Source organism: Strix aluco, chromosome 12, assembly GCF_031877795.1.
Source record: "Strix aluco isolate bStrAlu1 chromosome 12, bStrAlu1.hap1, whole genome shotgun sequence".
Classification (NCBI taxonomy): domain Eukaryota; kingdom Metazoa; phylum Chordata; class Aves; order Strigiformes; family Strigidae; genus Strix; species Strix aluco.
Genome location: NC_133942.1, coordinates 24,252,019 through 24,273,431, shown reverse-complemented (window position 1 = coordinate 24,273,431; position 21,413 = coordinate 24,252,019). Strand labels below are relative to the sequence as shown.

The 21,413-nt window shown below is 35.7% G+C and overlaps 1 protein-coding gene across 7 annotated transcripts in view; it reads right to left on the bottom strand.

Moving 5' to 3' along the window:
* Nucleotides 1–21,413, bottom strand: part of DMXL2 (Dmx like 2) — a 55,092-nt gene that overhangs the window by 1,844 nt on the left and 31,835 nt on the right. For 3 of the 7 annotated variants that reach the window (XM_074837115.1, XM_074837118.1, XM_074837121.1), the window contains 23 exons: nucleotides 21,255–21,352; nucleotides 20,930–21,095; nucleotides 19,687–19,951; nucleotides 17,844–18,946; nucleotides 16,563–16,754; nucleotides 14,906–14,982; nucleotides 14,107–14,237; nucleotides 13,164–13,412; nucleotides 11,398–11,579; nucleotides 10,904–11,034; nucleotides 9,968–10,053; nucleotides 9,522–9,723; nucleotides 8,358–8,475; nucleotides 7,485–7,547; nucleotides 7,003–7,089; nucleotides 6,801–6,922; nucleotides 5,928–6,066; nucleotides 5,251–5,311; nucleotides 5,037–5,164; nucleotides 3,434–3,511; nucleotides 2,730–2,821; nucleotides 2,093–2,145; nucleotides 753–970 (listed from right to left, as the gene is read on the bottom strand). In XM_074837115.1, the coding sequence (XP_074693216.1) occupies nucleotides 753–970; nucleotides 2,093–2,145; nucleotides 2,730–2,821; nucleotides 3,434–3,511; nucleotides 5,037–5,164; nucleotides 5,251–5,311; nucleotides 5,928–6,066; nucleotides 6,801–6,922; nucleotides 7,003–7,089; nucleotides 7,485–7,547; nucleotides 8,358–8,475; nucleotides 9,522–9,723; nucleotides 9,968–10,053; nucleotides 10,904–11,034; nucleotides 11,398–11,579; nucleotides 13,164–13,412; nucleotides 14,107–14,237; nucleotides 14,906–14,982; nucleotides 16,563–16,754; nucleotides 17,844–18,946; nucleotides 19,687–19,951; nucleotides 20,930–21,095; nucleotides 21,255–21,352 (4,041 nt within the window). Of the gene's footprint in view, nucleotides 1–752; nucleotides 971–2,092; nucleotides 2,146–2,729; nucleotides 2,822–3,433; nucleotides 3,512–5,036; nucleotides 5,165–5,250; nucleotides 5,312–5,927; nucleotides 6,067–6,800; nucleotides 6,923–7,002; nucleotides 7,090–7,484; nucleotides 7,548–8,357; nucleotides 8,476–9,521; nucleotides 9,751–9,967; nucleotides 10,054–10,903; nucleotides 11,035–11,397; nucleotides 11,580–13,163; nucleotides 13,413–14,106; nucleotides 14,238–14,905; nucleotides 14,983–16,562; nucleotides 16,755–17,843; nucleotides 18,947–19,686; nucleotides 19,952–20,929; nucleotides 21,096–21,254; nucleotides 21,353–21,413 lie in introns of those variants that run through there. The other 4 variants (XM_074837117.1, XM_074837119.1, XM_074837120.1 and 1 more) reach the window with 4 other exon arrangements.

Sequence of the window (21,413 nt, the reverse complement as noted above, 5' to 3'; positions counted from 1 at the left end):
GCTTTTCCGCTAAGGAATGCTGCAGAGAGTAAGCTCTCTGCATAATTAATAAGCATGCAGAATGGTAGCACAGCTGCCTGAGGTCTCTGTCATGTCCCAGATTGGACCAAGACCAGGCCATGAAGTGCGTGGAGGCAGAGAAAGCAGTTGTTAAACAGCATGCAGTCCTGCTAAAAGGGACTCTACCTCCTTGTATTTCCTTCCTTTAGTATTCAGGAAATAAGCCCTTTAAAAACAGGGACCGTATTTCTGGTTTTGGGTTTGGTTTTTTTATTGTTGTTTTTGTTTGTTACTACTATGACATCTCACAGTAGCTGTCTGGGGCTACAACATCAAGAGGAAAGACAGAACTTCGCGTTACAGAAACTTTACACAATGTTGAAGTTACTGAGCGCCCCCTGTGTTACAAAGAGAAATAGCCAACGGCAAAACCAGAACATTTTTAAGAGAGAAAAATAAAGCTAAGATTTCAGAATCATGCACGTTGCTTTATCCACTTAAAATTCAGTCACACAACTTTAAAGAGACTCTTTAATCTTCTTCAGCAGAGAACAAAACCTACTTGCTTTAGAAGAATATTAGTATGTTTAAGTTTATATTATAAATGTAAGGCAAGCATCCTGTGTATGAAATATAGGTTTGGGTTTTTTGGGTGTTTTTTCTCTTGTTACCACATTCATCTGGCTATTTACAGCATGCTGATCAACATGTGTCAATACGCTCCTTCAGCTCAATCCTCTCCAATACCTTACCTTCATGTTACCTTCTGCCGAGCCTGTAACAAAATAGTCCTCAGAAGGATCCAGTGCAAGGGCCTTAACAGCTGATTCATGTGCTTGGAAGGTGTAAAGGATCTGCCTCTGTCTGATGTCAAAGATGCAGATATATCCCTTCCTACCTCCAGAAATCAGCAGTTGATGTTTAGGTGCATACTGAAGTACTGTGGCTCCGTGATCATGACAAGTGAAGGCTGAAGACGAAGGATGTCAGAATTTAATAGACTTGAAACTGTAAGTAGCTTTTGATCTTAAGATGCATTTTTTCTATAAATTGTTATCTGAATATTTTCTAACTTGACAGATACATTCCTTCATATGGGTAATGTCTTATCAGCTGACAGCTTTTTGCTCTTGTGAGAACTATATAGATCTAATGCCCAAAACCTGATGATATGCAGTCTAATTTATTTTAGAATACAGGCACATACTGGAATTTAAAAAAATTGAGAAAATATTAAATTCACCATATTAAGTTCAATTAAATTCATGAGTTAAAAAAATAGTATAGCTGAACTAAAAAAGTTAAAGTAAATATTAATTGCCTTATAGATACATATCATTATATTCTAATTTCCTAACCTACTTTTCGTAGAAGCCCTGCCTCAATTTCTTTAAAACAAGGCTGAACTTCTGGGGAATCTGCTAGTTTTAAAATATGAATCTCAGAATGCACCTATTACTTATTCGAGTATTGCAGTTGTTTGCAGGTGTTTATGATGGTTGAATTTTCTCTTTCAAAAGCCCAGGATACTCTGTTTGGATGTATGTATGTACGTATTTTTCTTTCATAGCGCAACACGATAGAATTTTGCTTTAGTTTGTTACATAAAGATGAAGTTACTGAACTTGGTCAGACACAAACATCTTGTTAAGAATCCAGTCCAAGTGCTGAAGGACCAGGACAGCAGACAGAAGGAGTTGCTTCTACAGTTGTCTTTTCCTCTGTGCTTCACAGAATACTGGATATACTAAGTGCCAGCGTGAGTGAAAGCCTGTATACTCATAAGAGTTCAATAGTGCAGCCTTATTTAGTCAGCTGTTAATTTTTGTCAGGACTGTATTCAGATATTACAGATTTTATTAATAGTGTCACAAAACCAGCTTGTGTATGACCTTCTTTCTTCATACTTTTTTATATAGAGCAGATTAACATCATGCTAGAGACTATATAGTACCAGTTCTGGTGCATTAGTATGCAACACATTTCTAGAGCAGTTCTCCAGTGCAAATTTTTCCCCTTGCCCAAATGCATACACATGCTGTCTTTCCTTAGTCAATAGAAGTAGAAGTTTCATTTTCACTGCAGTACTTACCATGTATAAGACTGTTACCAGATGAAACCAAAGTGTCCCAGAGGCACACATTTCTGAGTGGGAAAAAAAAAAAGTCATTATGGCCTGTTGCTAAGTGATTCATGGGGTGACATGACTCAGAAAAGTGTTTACATTTTATGTCAAAGCCCAGAAGGTAGAACTGAACAAGCAGCCCTTGACTCTGCAGTCATTGGAGAGCATGTGCAGAGTTAAGAGCTTTAATTCTTTCTGTGCTCTTTTATGCTTCTTAGTGGAACTATACTTCCTACCTTTCAGATAATCCTAGGTTGCACTAAGAAATTATAGAAGTTGTTCTTTTTAAAGAAAAGGAATTATCTTGCCTTTGCTGAACATGTTTCTCCCCCCAGCAACAACATCATGTCAAACTAGTTGTGTTTGGAATACACCTTGAAAAAACTGGTTAACTGTTGGCCACTCCTCACAAAAACTGAATTTGGGAAATAAGCTACTGAAGGAATGATGTTCAAAGAAATCACCTGGCAAGTTTAAGGTGTAACAAAGCTTAGAACACTGAGCCTTAAAATGTCAGCCACACATTAATGCACAAGAACTAGCACGTTAATGGAGATGAGTAGGTAGCTTTGGGTGAAATTCCTCATTGTTTCTTTAAACACACCTGTTATCATTGGACTGTCCCGATGTAGCAACTAGACTTGAAGAGGTTATAAATGCAAAGTCACTTGTGGTTTTACTGTGGCACTGCCAACTCTATTAAAAACAAAACAAACAAAAAAGATGCAATCTTACCAGTTGTAGTCTGCATCAAGAGTTACTACCAGTCTGATGTCACTGATAGTGTAACACAAGCAGTCTTTTAAACTAAGTTTAAAAACTGACGGGCAATGCAGTTTGAAACCTCAGAGAATGGAGCAATGGATTAAAAATCCAGTATAAAACAAAAAGATACTGAAATAAGTGAACTGTAACAGATCCATAATACAGTTATCACAACAGCCTGAATTTCAAATTAAGCACAGTCTTCATGTACTGTTAAGAAGCAGTGAAAAGAATTGAATACTGTATTTTTACTAAGCCTTGGAGTTGTAAAGTCATTACTATCATCTCTGATTGTTAATTTAATCAAGGGTAATGCTGAAGTAGTATTTGTAATTACATTGCAGCTCATGGTTATTGTACAATTAGTTTTCCAAAGATGCATCATTGAAACTCTAGTTGTTTTGATCAAGTATGCCAGCTAAACAGCAGCAAAATCAAAACCATCTCAGTGAAACTCTTATGCTCTTGGCCTGTCTGAAGTCTCAAAGACTTAACTTTCCTCTATAAAAAGAGAAAAAAATTAAAGAATTTCTGTTTACTTACCAGATAGGGCTTAGGATTTGAGGTGGTTTGGTTTACTTGCCAAATACTTAGAAATCCTTCACCATCAGCAACACCACACTGCAAGGAATGAAGCATTTATTAGCCAATGAACTGGTTACTGGATGCTTACTTCGTGACAGTAAACAGCTGACTTCAGGGAAAAACCACCTAAACCACCAAACCATTACCTGCACATTATGTATCAACAACAGTGATTGTCAGATACAAAAAAGTAGTTTAGAAGCCAAGTGAGTTCAGTGTTGATTGTTTTAATGATTGATGCTCTCCTGCATACCTAACTTTTTTTCTGGAAAAGGAAGCTTTTTAGGTGTGGAAGCTTATCTTTCAAATCCTAATACTAAATACTAAAGCCTACAGAGGCATCATTACTCCATGACTCTACTTGAGAATGCTTAGTACAGATACATGACAGCATGCCATAAAAGCATGATAACAATTATGGGAGGACTGTACTATACATGAATGGTAAAATGACTGAGTTGTATTTGCATAACAATTAATACTGTATATTCTATACAGCATATTCTATACCTATAAATATTTTACAAAATGTTTTTAGAAATATTTAGAATTATTTTTTATAGTCAAGTTTCACGAGTCCTGCCTGAGTGACCTCCATGTGAAGCAGTGGGGACAACTAGTACATCTCAATTTCTTACTTAAAATTGATTCCCGTGTGATGGTACAATTGCAATATCTCAAAACATAATCAAAACACTAACTTTTAAAAAAGTTTAAATGAGATTTTATGCTACCTGAAAATAGCTGTGCTGGGAGATATTTTATATTTCCAGCTCTTTCTAAATGTTGACCTTTGCTGTTTTATAGCCATCTTAGTCGTGTCGAAATGGCTTTAAATCACTTTTTATGGCTTTCAACTATAATGAAGTTAAATAGCTTGTCAGTAAAATGCAGGCAAGACCTGCTAAAATAACAGAATGGGCAACATGAAAAACTGCCAAGAGGTGAGTGTTTCTCCCCATTTTTGTCTTTGTCCGCTCTGTTTTTTGCATCTCATATACTTGGAGTAATTTCTGGCCAAAGCGTATGGCTCTTTTGTACTTTCTTTCTGCTCTCTGCTGTACTGGAGTATAGTTATATTCTTCAACTAACAGGCTGTATTATATATCTTCTAGGTAACGCATTCTATCAAAGTGTTATCTGGGCCAGAACACAAAATGAGAAGCACTTCTTGCAGACCCATGCCTTGATTGATACAAGTTTGCTTCTACAAAATAAGTAAGCTCAATATTTTTTTTTTTGAACGTTTAATTTGAAAAGGTCACCACATGGGAACACAGATTTCAGAACATGGAGAACAAATAGTCTGAAAATACAGCAAAAGGGATATGGGAAAGCAGTGTGAAGCTGACGGAAGAGAAAGGAGAGTAAGGGTCAGTGTTTATTACAAAGTTTCCATATGCAGCCAAAATGGATGATATGATACTGCTTATGGCATCATTCTGGGACATCTTAACAGTTCTGAGTGTCACCAGTTAAACCTGTTTTAGAGGTCACAGCGCAACCAAATGTTTCCTTATGAATTAAAAAAAGAAGGAAAAATCCTAAATGTTGTACTTACCTTATTGCCCTGGGAATTGAAATACATTCTTGTAACCCTGGCATTCCCAGCCTGCCGGAAGCATACCAATTGCTGTGGCCTTGTCCACTCAAACATTCGAACACTACCATCTTGTGCTCCTGTAAGATCTAAGATTGAAAGAGAAATGTTCATTACTACTACAGTATTTTATAGAAAATTGTCAGCTCTGTACTAATAAGTGTGATTCACTTACAGTACTGATGGACTGGATGTGAAGCCATTCTCTTGACGTTATTCAGATTTCTTTTAATAAGCTTCGTATAAAACAAATGAAAATTAAAATAATTTGAAAAAAGAGACACAAACACACTTTTCAATTTTGTTTATACTACTACATGGTGAGTGTCCCCCAGTTAAAAAAAGCCTGTTAAGCTAGCATCTATTTGCATCTAATTATGTTTAGTTGCAGTATAGTAATTAAAGCCTGTTCATGACAGCTTTTTTAGACATGAAAGTTCAAATAGTATTGTCTTCTATTATACAAAGAACTTAAGCACATGCTGATGTGTATGCTTTTGATATTAGTTCCAATGCAAGAATTTTATGTTTGGGATTGTTCTGGTTTTGGTTGACTTTTTTGTTTTTGTTTTGTTTTGTCCCCAGAAACTCCAGGACCTACCTCAAAGTTCCCATAAGAAAGAGGAAAACCTGCTTGTCCCATTATTTTCTATGTCACAATAATTCTGTGCCTCAATATGTAAGAAAATGCTTATTTTGGTCTTCTTTTTGGCCAGGTTTTGGTGATTGTAGACCTTTTATGTCAACGTTGAATTAACAGTATGATGACTAATGCACACTAGGTGTCTCTATTAAATAACACGCTAAAAAAAATTAACAGTCTCCTGAGCTGCACGCAACAGAAGTACTTACCACACCAGCTCCAGTGCTAGTTTGACCACTGCCTAACCACGGCATAGATGAAGATGGTTGTATCTGATTCACTCCAAAAGATGGTGCAGTTGACTGAGTTAGAGTTGTGGTAGAACCACGAAAGTCAATATCATCAGAACTGTAAAAGAACAGCAGTATTCTGTTTTAAACTAATGTTTCTTTGCTACCAGTGCTGTTTGCTTAGCTCACTGTGGAGAGGCTAATGGCAGTGGGCAGAAGTGATTATAACGAGACTATAAATTGGTAGGTAATTCCTGCACTTACATTGCACAAATGCTTTCCATGTGCTCCAAAGCTATTGGTGTTTAACCTCAACAGGTGATCCTAACTGTGGTAGCTAGATGTTGAGAATATAAGCTCTCCCGAGAAGAATATGGTTGGAAGATTCCTGAGCTGTGTGTCTACATGTGTATCTATTCTGTGCAGTGGAGTGCGGTACAGGTAAGTGCTTCTGCAGCTGATACATTCACAGTTCTCAGCACAATAACGGAGGAGACAGTAATTCAGGCCATTGCATTATACAACCAGCATCAGCTACCACAACTAACCTCGACACTGCAGTGATGCAACTGCACTGTTTCTAAGGTAGCACTTCCCTCGTTAGCTTATGCACCATGGGATTTTACTTCACTGTGCAGTGCAGATTGCCCAAAATACTCAAACCTCTCCATGTGTAAAACAGACAGTAATTTTTCTTTTGCCTTCCCTCACTCCTTTGTAAACCAATCTGAAACCCACTGAAGAAGACTAATTAACTTTTTTGGTATGATCCACTTGCGCTTACACAGGTATTCTATATGCAGCCTCCCAGTAAACCGATACTGTAGTATAACCACAACAAAACATGCCTACCTTTTAGACTCTCTGTCATATTCTTCCCCGATCCATATAAATGACTGAGCAGCCAGTAGAGCCGAAATATCAAGTTCTTGAACATCATGTGTTGATGCCAAAACAATTTCATTGCTGTTTGCCTATGCAGCACAAATAGAAAATTTATACTAACTATAATTAAGATCTTTTTATTACACTTACTGTAGTATTTGAGGCTTACCTTATTAACTGCAAATGCCATTATCATATCTGATTCTTTGTGAATGATTTTTGCTTTTCCTCCAGGGTAGCCAAGATCTGCTTCAACCTACAAAACATTTACAAGAAATTTCAATCAGCATGAAAATCCATTTTGAAGTGGTACATTCAGACTGCAAAAATCTATACAAAATTCATGCAAGAAAAGTTCAGTGGCCTCAGCATTGTTTAGGAAGCTAAACTTTAGACTCCTTATACTCTTGGATGTTCTAGAAGCCAAAAGTTATATTTGAGTGTAAGAAACACAAAGTTGTGTGTGTGACACTATTTACAAGGTGTTCACTCTTCCCAATTATCAGGACATCCAAAGTTAATTCACTGATTAAAAGCCTGCCACACAGACTACACAGAACATATAGCTTCTGTTAGTCACATTAGAGAAAGAAAAGCCAGTTCCACAGAACTTTTAAGAATGTGCTAGAGGTTTGGGAGAAGGGATACTACCTTGTTTTTGTGATCTTCTGCTACGCAGTTTTGTTTGACCTGCTCCACACGATCTTCTACAGACTACATAACATCACACAGTCACAAACACAAAACACATGCACAAACAAATATAAAAAAAGAATGAAACATTCCAAACTAGATTTTAAAGGCCACTCTGTCAGTAAATGATGACAAATGTATTTTTAACTTTTTATAAAAGGCACAGAAACTAAGACAGGAATCTAAACAAACTCACTTAAAATGTAATGCCTCCTAGATGAACACAAAATGTATGATATAGTAAATAAATGGAGGAGTAATACACACACAAACTCCATACTTACAGGAATTCTTTAAGATATTAAACAGCATACTTATTTCCTATGGTACTTATGTGTTGGTTTAAATTTTCAGTTAGAACTCATTACAGTTGTAACTGGTACAATTCGTCAAGCCCCATATTATATATTACTATATAATATTACTTTTATATGTATATATTACTCATGCATATATACATATACACAAAGTAATAGCTCATTTAAATTTCTTTTTCAGTATGACACACAGAGAAATATTATATGAATACTCAAATTTATTTACTTATTACCATTATTGCAAATGTTCTGTTTCTTTATTAGGACAGTATTCAAATACATAAAGGTAAGGTGAGATATGTCTTGTGTAAAAATATTTGGTTCAGTTGATACTTCAATAAACAACATGACAGTCATGTTGATTTAAAAAAAAAAATCCATACACTGTTAAATGAAAGAAAGAAAATTGAAATGCCAATGAAAAAATGGAAAGAAAAACTAAAAGAAATACTGAAGACTGAGGAACAGTTATAATTGAGCTTTCTTTTAAAGAAAGGTTTCATCCTTTGTTTACCTCACTTTGCTTTCTTTTCTTTGTGAATATATATCTTATGAAAGTCTCCTGAAGAAGTTCTTGCTTCACAAGAAAATGCCAGAGCCTTTTTGCTGGAAGAGCTGAATAATCCTTTGATCTGGATCAAACAGAAGAAAAAAAAAAGGGGGGGAAAAAAAAGGAAAAAGCTTCAGTGTAATTAAAGGTGGACAAAAAACCACTCTGAATGACTTTAGATGAAATTCCAACTTGAAGAAATAAACCCCCCAAAGTTTAGGCTCTAATTTTTTCAAGGCAAGTATCAAAAGATACTTTTTTCTTGCATTTTATTAAAATCCACATTATGTTACTAACTTCCAAGTACTACAGTTTAATCTGCTAATTTGCATTTATGTCTATATTTGCACTCTATTAAAACTGCATTTATGTTGAAATTATGCTGGCCCTACGGAATTTCCTTACATAGTTCTTCCAGTATTCAAGAGAATTCACAAATATTTAGCTCACATATGAGCCAAATAAAATTCATTGCCTCAGGTTTGAAGACAAATATTTCTAAAGCAACAGTGCATGTTTGTAAGGATATTTTAATAAAATGCAGTATCAACCATGCAAATCCAAAGTCGTACATAGTGAGTAAACCTAAAGTTGTATTTTAGTATATTGAGAAAAGCAAGCTATTTTTGAGTTGAAAACATGGTTCACTATCTGCATTTAAAGATACCTGCAAGCATGATATTGGTCTAAACTCAGGAGGATTGGTTTCACAAGGACCATACTACAACTTTCTTTCTCTCCTCCTCCTGCCATCTACATGTATTACGTAACTCTTTTTTGTTGCTGAGGTAGGGTGGGAGACAGCTGCTGCTGGAGGAATAGTAAGAGAGGTTGAATAGGGTCTTCCCAGCAGCAGCTGTTGCCCTTGATTTGTAGTCCTTCAAGCCTCAATCTTTCCTTCTTATTTTCATTTCTTGCTGCAGTTGTCAAAGGTGCAGCAAAGTAAAGGCTGCTGCAGGAGACAGCTGCAGAAGAAGGAACAAAGGGACGTGGGACAGTGGTTTCTGTAAAGTATTGGCTAGAACTAGATCTAGCTAATCTTCATTTGGCTGTTTAACTTTAGGTGGAAATACTCTTTAGTATTTCTATGATCGAAGAACGTGTTTTTGCTACGAAAAAAATACTTACTTGAATGGTGTATTTTCAGGCTCAATCATTGCTTTATTGCGGAGAATAGCTGGTCCTGCACCTACGCCAAGGTCACTGGGATAAGTATTGATGTAGTTTGGTGGTGGGCCTTCAAACTGGTCCATTCTATCTTGAAGAATCTGTTCCCAGTGTTCCAAATTTTTTATTACAGCAATGCCCAATGGTGATGTTACAGGCAAATCTAGCCAGAAATATTAATAAAGTAAGGCTTAGAGAAAAAAAAATTATTTAAGTTATAGTGTGTATAAAAAAACCAGACTAACACAACCATCCAAAAAAGAAATCTTGAAAGGAAATGCACTTGTTGGCAATCGTAAAAAATAATGTATTAAATGATTGAAATTTAAAAACGAAAATTAAAAAGCAAAGTCTGGCAGAAAGCCACTTATACAGAAAACTAAAATGTAAAGCAGAATTTAACATACCAGTGAATTCCAGACCAGCAATGGGAAAGAAGTTCTTAATATTGTGCAGAACTAATTTCACCATTGTCAGATGCAGAAGAGCCCAGCTGTATCAAAAGAATAGATTTAGTTGTGTTAAAACAACGTTAACAGAGTTATCTGCAGAATATTCTCCTTCTACCAAATACATAGATTAGAAAAACAGTGTAGATAGTTCACTAAGGTTTACCAGACACACAGAGAAAGCTACTTATATATATCAACTATGCAACCTAAGAGTGCTTGAGGGCATGTCGCTGGAACAGATAGTATCCCCTTCCCTCTTTTACAAATCCCAGATTACCGTAGTCTTCCCCCAGATAAAAGAGTGAAACACCTCTTGAAATTCTCCATGAAATCACGATGAATACATACAAGACATTACATTGGTGCTCACAGCAGAAGCTTTCACACTAAAACTCTCACAGATGTTAAAGATACAAATCCTGTACAGTATAGCTGTAAAGGACTAAGGAGAGACTTGACCACATAAGGGAGCCATCACCTTTTCTCCATTGTTCTATTTAATCTGCCACTCATTCAAAAACTAAAGATCATGCTTGAATAAGTAGTCCAAAATATCATTCTAGAGCTGGCATTGTGGTACCTCTTTGCTTCTCTGCTGCTTAAAAATGAAGATAGGGGTTTTTTAATTTATTTTTCCCCCCCTCTCCAAAAAATGCAAACCACACAGCTTTGACTTCCTAATCCCGCTTTTGTAGGCAAGTAAATGGGGAACTGTTACTGTGGTAAGAATTTGTCACTTCTGTAATCCCATTGCCACACATAAATCTAGCCACAGTGCTTAAATTATTTGACTTAAAGTGGACTCTGCAGAGGACCTGTATTTTCTTTAACTTGGAAGCAAAGGTAAGCACACAACATAATTATTCTAAAATAGTGGCAATTTCTGCTAACCTGTAAGAATTGGCATCTTTGTGTTCCTGGATCTGTACATCAGAGAGGAAAGCATCATCCTCTTCCTCATCACTGTGAATGCTTTCATCAGAATCATATATAACACCACTGTCTGATAAAGGAAGAAATGGCTGCAATGCAAAATAAAAGTGTACTATAAAAACAATTTTCCAATCTCTTAATATTCAGCTCTTACTTTAATTATAACTGTTATAGAGAGTTTAAATGACAACAACTTAACCTATAAATAAGTTTCCCTAAAACATAAACAAGTAGAAATGGAAAAAATGTTCATCTCTATTATTGGCAAGAGACACATTTTGAAAGTTAGATAATAGACTTGTAGGCTCTTCATCTTCTATTATGAGAATAATATTCTGCAGTTTACTATGGAGGACACTCAAAATTTTCAAAATTATTTTTGTCCTTTAAAACTTAACAGAGAAGAAACATGCTTTTATGAACTGTAACTTATATTTTCCATTTTAAATTACCTTTGCCATAAAATAGTCCCACATGCTGAGCTCTGGAGGGATAAACTTTTCTTTGTACGAGGGTCTTTCTGCAGGTACAGGAGGTGGTACCGTGCTATCTTTTACTGGTCTTCCTGGCACTAGCATCCTCATATTGAACCGACGGCGATGTTTATCCATTTCTTCTGATGGAAGAGGTGGTGCTAAATTAAGGTAATGTGAAAAGCTAGTATTAAGATTGCATCTTTAGAAATGGCTGTATTTTATAATTAAAGGAACTAAACCCATTGTTATTGATACTAATTGCTACTGATTCAGAAATCAAAGCCAGCCTACATAAAGTAAGTGTAATCATACAAAAAGTTCACTTATAATAAATTCAGTAACTGTGACATTTATACATTGGATATGTCAAGAGAAATACATTTCATTGTCTGGATTAAGTTCTCAGGAGATGCAGCTTTTAAGTAAAAAGCTTTTAGCTGAAAAATTTCTCAAGAAAGAAATTAAGAAATTTTTTGAGAAATAAAAGTAATATATAAAATCTCACTAAACTGTAAACTGTACAAGTACCAGTAGTTATTCAAAATATAAGCCACAGAATTCTTAAGATAGTATAGAAAATTTGAATAGAGACAGGATTTTTGACAACTAAAGTTTAGTTTAAAGTGTTATGATTTAAAATGTCTTAATAGTTATCAAAATATTAATGTGGAATTTGTTTTTCAAAGCATTATTGGCCAGGAAACGTTGAAGATCACACTTACTTTATTACAAAGAAGCTAGGTATTTTAAAACTTTTCTTTTAAAAAAGCCACTACTAACATTCATCTACACTGCAAGATTTTACAAACCTTCATTACCATCCTCTGAAACATCAGAAGCTGTAGCAGCTTGTAGGTCAAAGGAAAACAGAATACATCTCAAATGAAGACATGACTGTATATAAGTTATTCATATTAACATCTTGTGAAAATAATTGGCCTAAATGAGTTTAAGTTATTCCATGAATGACAAATATCTGTTGTACATAGTTATAATGGTGCATTGCCTTATTACTGTTTTGTTTTATATTTCAGATATAGAACATCTATTTTTTGCATAAGTTTCAAGCCTGTCGTTATTTTGAAAGTCTATGTGACATGGTTTTTCAGTATTGTTGCAGTGTGAAGTCTATGACAAATGGTTGTATTTGCCTTTGTCTCCAGAGCCTGAATTCAGTCTTCACTTTTGCTTTTCCTCAGGCAGCATATTAAGACATGCTCATCTGTCTTTGCAGAGTTCCTGGTTTTAGTTGGAGCTTACATATGCATGAACTATTTTTCTGACAGATGAAATTGATGTTTTTTCTCTGTGGTCTTGTGCAAGGTGAAATCATATCTTGTGGTAGAAATTGGTTTCAGAAATACTGTTTCCAAATTACCGCAGTCAAATAGTAACACTGATCTCTCCCATACAAAAACCCATAGGTATTGACACTGATTTATACCATCTGTTTTTTCACTAAAAAATAATGACTGAAAGTCCTGAAAAGTATTACAATAAGCATCTAATCATAATATTATCAGCTTTTATAGCAAATCCAAACTGTGCTGGGTGCCATTACAAAAGATAACTGCAAGACTAATATTTTTCTGCTTTTTCATTAATGTAACAGTTTTCTTGCCAGTAGATGCTTAAATTCTGCTTGCTTGTTTTTGTCTTTAAAAGGAAGGAAATCTCTCCTACTAGGTTACTAAAAGGTATAAAATGCAAATCATTAGTATGACCTTTAGAGAACAAAGTACCTGGAATATTTTCTGACTGTCTTCGAGGTTTTACAAGAAGTTTTACTCCTCCACCAAAAACAGCAGCCCACATTCGACTGTTCAAAGGATGGGCTGCTAGTCGAAATAATTCATTACATGAATTGGTTGCAAGGGCGTGTATAAGGAGACTCAGGTAGACAGCTACAACAGCTTCACAAAGCAGGATGTTTAACTTTGGTTGATCTTCATCCTGAGCTGAACTTAAGAGATTTATAAGTGAACTCACACCTGCAAAGAGAAAAGAGGAAAAGCTCTACGTTAAATGAGTAAGAGTACAAATGGAAAAAAGGAAATGTTTCACTTCTACATTTTATGTTAAACATATACTAACAACCACATGACACTTTTATTCAGATGAATCATACTATTAATATGTTTCTTAAAATCATAAAGATCAAAATTTTAAAAAGCCTTCTTGGGTCTGGGACTTCGGGGTTGTGCCCCTCTGCAAGTACTATGGGCAGTTCTGCTTGCCTGTGAAATTCTGGCACTGTTGCCACAGTTGACCTCAAAATACTAACTTGATGCTCATATGTTGGGAATAGTTGTTTTAATAGCTAAACCAAGTAAAGCACAGATGTAAGACAGTACTGTAGAAACAGCTAACAGAAATAGCTTTGCTGGGGGGTGAGGTAGACTGGAGGGAAACATTTTAGGATTACAGATTATCATCTTACTGAGTTTTTCCTAAAGATCGTTGGTCTCTTCTTCAAGGAAGATGTTTCCCATATAGAAAGCTTATTTTTATTTCTTTTGATATGTGAAAAAGTTAAAAGCTGTTATTAATTTGAGAACTAAATCAGAAACACTCATCTGTCCTTGATCATCCGTCATTTTATCCATCATATTACTGGACAGTGAAATAATTTTAAAATGTGGAGCTGGTCCAGTGGTGCTAAAAGTAACCTTATTTTTGTCTCACCAGGCCACTGAGCAGGAGATGAGTTTGGAGTTGCATGCTCTTCAATACTTTCTGTCCTCAGTCTGCGTCGATCGCTCAAAAGCAGTCCTTGATAAACCATCCCTGTAAACTGATTTGCTTCTGTTTGACTGCTAAATACAAATTAATTTTTTTCTGATGAGAAAGGATTTTAGAATATTTTTGTAATAGAGTATAGTATATATACATGTTTCTCATTTTAATCAGAAAATGCAACATTTAAAATTCTGTAGGAGTAAGTCAAGAATTTTATGATTTCATGGTGTACAAACTAGAATTTAATTAAAACTTTAAATGTGTCCATGTGGCATTATCAATTTTAATATGTGTGTAGCTCCAGATATGAAAAAGGCTTTTTCAAAAATTTTAATAATGTATTTGTTCTGACGAATTTTTAAAAATGTTTTTACAGCATTCTCTTCCAGTTCCAGTTTGGAATAAAAACTGCCTGAAACTTGACTTCAGTTAGGCTTCAATGTTTCCCCTGCATCCCTATTCAGCAATGAATGTGCTGTGGAAAACAGCATTCAAATATTTTTCGGAAGTATCGCAAGTGAGAATGACACCAGATTTTCCTATTATTTATTGAAAAAAGTCTGAATGATTTTTGTAATTTTATCTGTGTAAAACTGATCAGACATATCAGTGCTAGCAATGTGTAAACTGTATAAGTATCTACACCTGTACACAGATATTTATTCCCTTTTTTAGACACATGCATGAAGAATTTCTGTTTTGGATACATGAAGTACTCCAAACATAAGAAAACTTCTGTTTTTACCTGTAGCTGTGGCTGTCACACAGTGCTTGATAAATAGATGCAGAAAGTGAAGCTGCTAAAGAATGAAGTGTGTACACCTAAAATAAAAAGAGCCAGTAAGTTTTATATAAAAGGTGTGTAAACTACAATTCTTTCTAAACAGCACTGGAAATGTCTTAGTTTTAAACCAAGTGCAGGAAATAGTAACTGACTTAAAGTTTATAATACAGTACTTTGAAGATCACAACTGTTCGTTCAAGATCAGTTGATCGCAGACAAAGCCTCCTAATACTATGTCAGGATAATTAACTTTGTTCTAACGTAGAACTGCCTCAGTGAATGAGCATACTGAAGGAGTGATTAAGTATGTCCTGTTATGATAATGAATTTGATTGAATGGTTCCTGGAAGCCGTATTATATAACACTGCAGTTCAGTGTAGTAGTAGTTGCTCAATATGCATAAAATACAAAAGTTTGTGTGATCATTGTATCATTGTTTTATCTATACTATCTTTTTTACCTCAGTTATGTGCTTATAAATTTCCAGGAGTAACAAGAATAATACTCCATTATTGCCTCACACTGCAACAGAAACACTCCGGTTCTTAAACAGAAGAAATGCAAGAATTTCTTAGAAAGTCCAATGAAATCCACAGTGTGAAGAAAATGGTACTCTCAAACTTAAAGATGTAGACTTTTTTTAAACCCACTCTGTGTTCGTTTCCATCTTTTCCTACCATCTTTCCATTTAATCAAATGTTAGACCTTAGATTAAAGCTATGAATTATGTAAATAGTTGTTTTGCAGTTAGGAGGTGTCAGCTCTTCTTTCTGAATTCTCTTTTAAAACAAAATGCATGTGAAGTACGAGTTTTTAGAATAAGAAAGATGCTTGCTGTAGCATAATGCAGGAAGGAAAAGGAGTCAACTGATATAAGAGAGAAAATGAGATGTAAATAAGCTTGGGTACAGTTTTAGAAACTTAACTGCATTGCAGTGAGACAACCCATTTAGTTTCCTAATTTTTCCCTACTTTCATTTAGTCAATAGAAATTCAAATTAATTTAATGAATATGAATACCGATCTAAATGTACAAAATAATGATTTAGTTTCTTACTAATTAACTGTGTCATAGACTCAGGCTCTTTGGCTTTTTCCTCCCCTCTATGTACTGAATCTGAACAGAATTTATTCACTCCTGAGTATGGAGTCAGATAAAGTAATTCACCAAGATTCCTTAAAAACCAGTACACTTGAGGAAATTTGCACTAGAGTAACATTCATAATATCTATATTAATACAAGGTTATAACATAACTTACAGTCTCCCATCTCTACTTTCATTAATCTCCCTACAGGATTTGACCAGACCAGAATGACAATGATGAGTTAACGTACATGATCATGTTGTTTTAACAATGAAGAATTCAGCATTTTAGTGAACATTCACATTTGGAATAGTTTCCTGAGAATGACTAGAATTTGGATGAAAGGGAACTAACCAGATTCAAAAAGATGTCTGAAAGCAAGTGGTTAACTAGCATTTTCAGTTCACCAGACTTAAGGGAGAAGGTCAGTACTGTGAAAGGGTAAGTGTTGAAAAGTTAACTCAAACATCGCATTTTATTTTTCGCGTGCTCACTCCCCATTTTAGCATTTCCTGAAAGCTGTTCATTACCTTGACATCTTCAATATTCGGATGTGGTGGTGATTTCATCTGCACAATAGTGTAAAGAATATCATGGATGTGGTTGTTTAAATACAGCACAGGATTAGCTATCACAGTTTTTGTGGATGCTATGCTTGCAGAAAGCAATGGTAGTGTTGTGGGTAGTGGAAGTGGAGACTGGAGCTGTTTTACAGTAGTTTCCTGTTGAAAAGAAAAGACTGTATTTAAAATTACTGCTTTGAGAAAAAAAGTTTAAAAAAATGATAATTTTACATCTTAAATGTTTTTCCAGGGTTATTTATCCTCTTCCACTGTTGTCTACTCCGTACAGACAAGATTTTACCATGACTGATATCAAAAGTAAGTTCTTTCTTACTGTAACAACACAGATCAGACCTGATAGCCACGTTTGCTGGAACACTTTCTGATTTAGTGCAGGAACAGTATTTTTATGTAATTCATTAGTAAGCGTTTGGGATTGTCTGTTAAGAAACACTAACTAAAAATGCACTTGCAGTAGCATAAGTTGACATAATAGTCACTGGTCTGAGTTTAATAACAGAAGTCAAATTTGCATTAATCTGAGCTTCTCAAGTGGAAACAAATGGAAATTTTTTTCAATTCTTAAAAGTATGTGCTAAGCCTAGTACTACCAAAACATTTGTCTACTGCTCCTATTTGAAATGTGAGAAACCTAGAACTAGAGCAAGTTAAATGACTTGCCCAGTATCAGATTATCTGCTGTAGCTCAGGTTAGTCATTAACATTTGCTGGAAAAGATCTCTTTTTGTATTAAATAAATGTAGAAAACACAATAATATAAGTAAAAGGCAGCACTGCCCTGTCTGACTTGGTATTATTTGTTGAGCCTTGCAGCTAAGATCCCATTCCTTTTAGCTCCCTTGCATGACTTGCAGAGGTGTAGGGAATGAGATTTTGTCATATTTTAGCAACTGTGAATTTATGATATAGGTACCCAGAATATTGTGATCAAAATTATAATTTCATTGGAACGCACATATAATGCTGCAGCTATAATCTAAACAGCAATGTTTATATTCCATACCTATAGGTAACCTAATCCTCAATGTCATGTAACAGATTCTTAAGAACCAATTAATCAGGATGTGGAAAAGCAGCACATTTAAATACCAAGTTCTTTCTCCAAGAACATTAAAATGATCTTGACCATTAGAGTTACACTCATAAGAAGCATCTATCTAGGCACAAACTTAAACATTTGACAAAACTGTCCAGAACTTGTGAACAGAAATTAATTGAATGTTTTACCTGCTGTGACTCTTGCAGCAAGAACTTCAGCTCCATTCTTACAGATGCTAAACCACCACCTTGTGCCCCGTGAAGACTACAATAACTTAGAAAAACTCTTAAAAGAGCTTGGTTCTTCTGCAGCCACCACTTCCGTCTCTCAGCATGTTCTCGTTTTGCTTGTAACCTACGTCGTTCTATCTGGTGCCGTTCATACGAACCAATGTCTGGCTTATCCATAATATCGTCATGATCAAGTAGATCCCCATTTACTTTGGTATATGTTTTACAATAGTCTTTGCCCCCTGCGTCATGGTTGCATATTTCATGCATAGCAGCAATCTCTTTTTCAAGCCAGTTGTACAGCTGAAATCTGAGCTTTCCTCCATCTACTTCATAACCTGTAGCCAAAGTCCTCAGTTCAGTCATAAGGATCTTCAAACAGGCTCTGAACTTCAGTTGTTCAGCAATAACATCAACCTCAGTGTCTCCTGCATCAGAAATCTCCCCGTGTGGTGTTTGTGGGATGTTGGTGTCTGAGGTTCTCTCACCATCATCATCTCCATTCTTAGAATCGGATTCTGAGTTTTTCATCATTATACCAACATCCTTGTCCTCTTCATCTGACCCATTTTTGTCTTCACCCCAATCAAGAGTAAGGGGCTCATCATCGAATTTTACTGCTGGTTGACTCCAGTCAAATTGTGCTGAAGATTCAACAGTATTCTCCAAAGCAAAGGAAGTTGAAATTGGCTTTGACCAGTCTATATCAGCACTTCCAGCACCATCCCTTAGGGCTTTGGAATCTGAAACACCAGCCTGTATTGGAGAACTAGTTGAATCTTTCTCTGCAGCTACAGTAGACTTTTTTCTTACTTTTGGAATTTTGGAAAGGACTTCAAGAGCTAGTACAGGGCAGCCCACTTTAAAATGAGCATTTGCAGTAGTGAAGAATAATTTTCTTTCTATAAGATTAATTTTATCAACAAAGCTTTTCTCAGTTTTTAGACCTAAGGTGGCCAAAGTCCCTTCTGGTGAGTTGAAGTATCTTCGGATGAGCAAAGGGTGGGTCCGAAGATAATTGTAAAAACTGAATACCACAGGATTGCACGACTTGACGATAACTAAAGAATTAAACAGATAGAACATCTATTGAAAACGGCTTTTAAATGGTATTACTTTGTTTTGCAGTATTTTCTGCATTACAGAGAGTTGTCAAAACACAAAAAACACGGACAGTTTTGGGTATAGTTGCTAAAACAAAATGAAAGAATTTACTCCCCACAAAAAGATTAAAGGTCTAAGCTGGATGAATAGAAAGATACTAAATTATCTCATTTGCCTCACTGTTATATTCTACTCACCTAAGCCTAAAAAAAAAGCTGAGATGATTAGCCAGGTAGAGATTTCCCCAAGAGAGGGAATATGCCGCAGAAACCTCTGTAGCCACCTGTCACTTAACATTAATCTCAGAAGAGACAGGATAGGAAATCCTGCTAGAACACTGCTAATTCTTAGAAGCAAGAATGAGAATTTAAGTCCACTGGAATAAAGACTAGCCAGCATTCAGTACTAGAGGGGTATTGTAGGGAAGTACCAAACAAGAAGGGCTCTCCTGAGCTTATCTAACAGCAGAACTAAATTCGGTATTGGGGGGGTTGGAGACAAGTCCTTGGAAAGAATTTTTTTTTTTTTTTTTTTTTTTTAAGTAGTAGAAATTGAGCAAGCCAGTACATAAGTCAATTAATGATTTCAGCATAATGGCATCTCAGGAGAAAGGACTGCAGACATATACAAAAAGTATTTCTCCTTCTCTACTTTGTCTTAGTAAGTTTGTCCCAGACAACTAATATTTTTCCCTTACCTGGGTTTTCATCATCATCTTTAGGTGTTTGTTCCAATAACGTGTCCAGTGCTCTAGTGTAATCTTTCATTATCCAGTATGCAATGCTTCTCAGAAATGGATCAGAATGCAATTTAGTACAACTGAACCCAGCTCCATCCTTACAGCAACCCAAAATCTTTTCATAAAGAATGGAGGTGTATGTGACAGAAGTTTCAAACTCTGATTCGTATAAACGAGCAATAACCATGGCCAACTGGATGTCTTCCATTTTCTCAAGGCACACCTACGATAAGAAGTGGGGAAAAGGTTGCTTTATGAGGGAAAGGTAGTTTTTTTAAAATAACAATGAAATGAATAGCAATGTATGTTTACAGAACAGATAATTTTTTTCGCATCATACCTGTTCTTTAAAGTATATATTCATCTTTGGGACAAAAATGTGGTAACTGATATGTATCTAAGTAACATATTTTCTTCCGTCTTTGGAAAGAGGTGTACTTTCTCCTATTTCAGGAATCATGATATGCATAGCAGTACATCAGCATGTCAAAAATCAATATGGCAGAAGATAAAGATGCTTTGTTTTTATTCTACCTAGTAGAATAAACATAACTTCAAACTTTAATGTTAATATATCACTGGTAAGATATTCTTCACATTGTCTCATCTACAGAATTACATTTCTGAGGAAAATTCTTTACGTTCTCAGGTAAAGGCAAACATACTGCATGTAAATAGGCAGGATCACTAAAGGTTCTCTAATTTCCATTCTCTCCTGAGAGGTACTGCTTCAGTTATGATCCTGCTCACAGCTCTCCCCTCTCTTGTGGCGGGCAACATCACAGCTCCACTAAAAAGGGATCCTAGGGCCACTTCAGAAGAGAACTCTGACCTTTTTTTACTTAATGTTGCAACAGTAGGTCATGCAGAATAGCTGGAGGCTGAACAGAGTGCTACAACTTAACTGTGCTGATCAGAGAGTTTTGCCAGAAGGGTCATGACTGGTATTCCTAAGAGTGCTTCCACTGAGGACTGATGTATCTGAACAAGGATTCTGGCCTTCAGATCAGCTTCCAAGCTGCTTTTCACAGTAGCGTGGAGGTAAATGGTATGTCTGCAGGGCACAAGGGGGTCATGTGTGGACATACCATACCATCTGTGCTGCCACAATTTTTGAAAACATCAGCAGAGAAGAGCTTGTAAGGATTCAGTTACATAGGTCAAATTAGATACCGAAACTGAATTTCTCAAAAGTCAATACCTCTATAGCATCTTTCAGTGAACCTGCTAGCAAGAAAAATGCAGCTGATTGTTCAAAGCGTTGTTTTCCCAACAAAGCAAAGGCGTTTTTCAAAGCAGCTTTGCGCCATCTATCTTCACTGAAGTTGTGGCTGAAAAAGGCAGTCATCTTTTCATCGTGCTGGGACCTGCACAAAGAAATGCAATGTATGCAACTACTTATATAACCTTGGCATACATTCACTTGAACAACATCACTTTAAATTAAATTCTAATCTTGAATGAGTTCTGCTTTGCATTCCCAGTTCAATTAAGATTTAATCAAACTTACAATTAGCAGAACTCACCTAAACAGACCCCACACCACTGCTTTTTTCTTCATAGCAAGGTAAAAAAGTGCAGCATCTAAGGCGTCATTGTTCCTCTGGAATGAAGCTTTTGCAACCTGTAGTAAACAAACCCTACTATTACTACTGAAAATATAAAGGCTGCTTTTAGCTAAATAA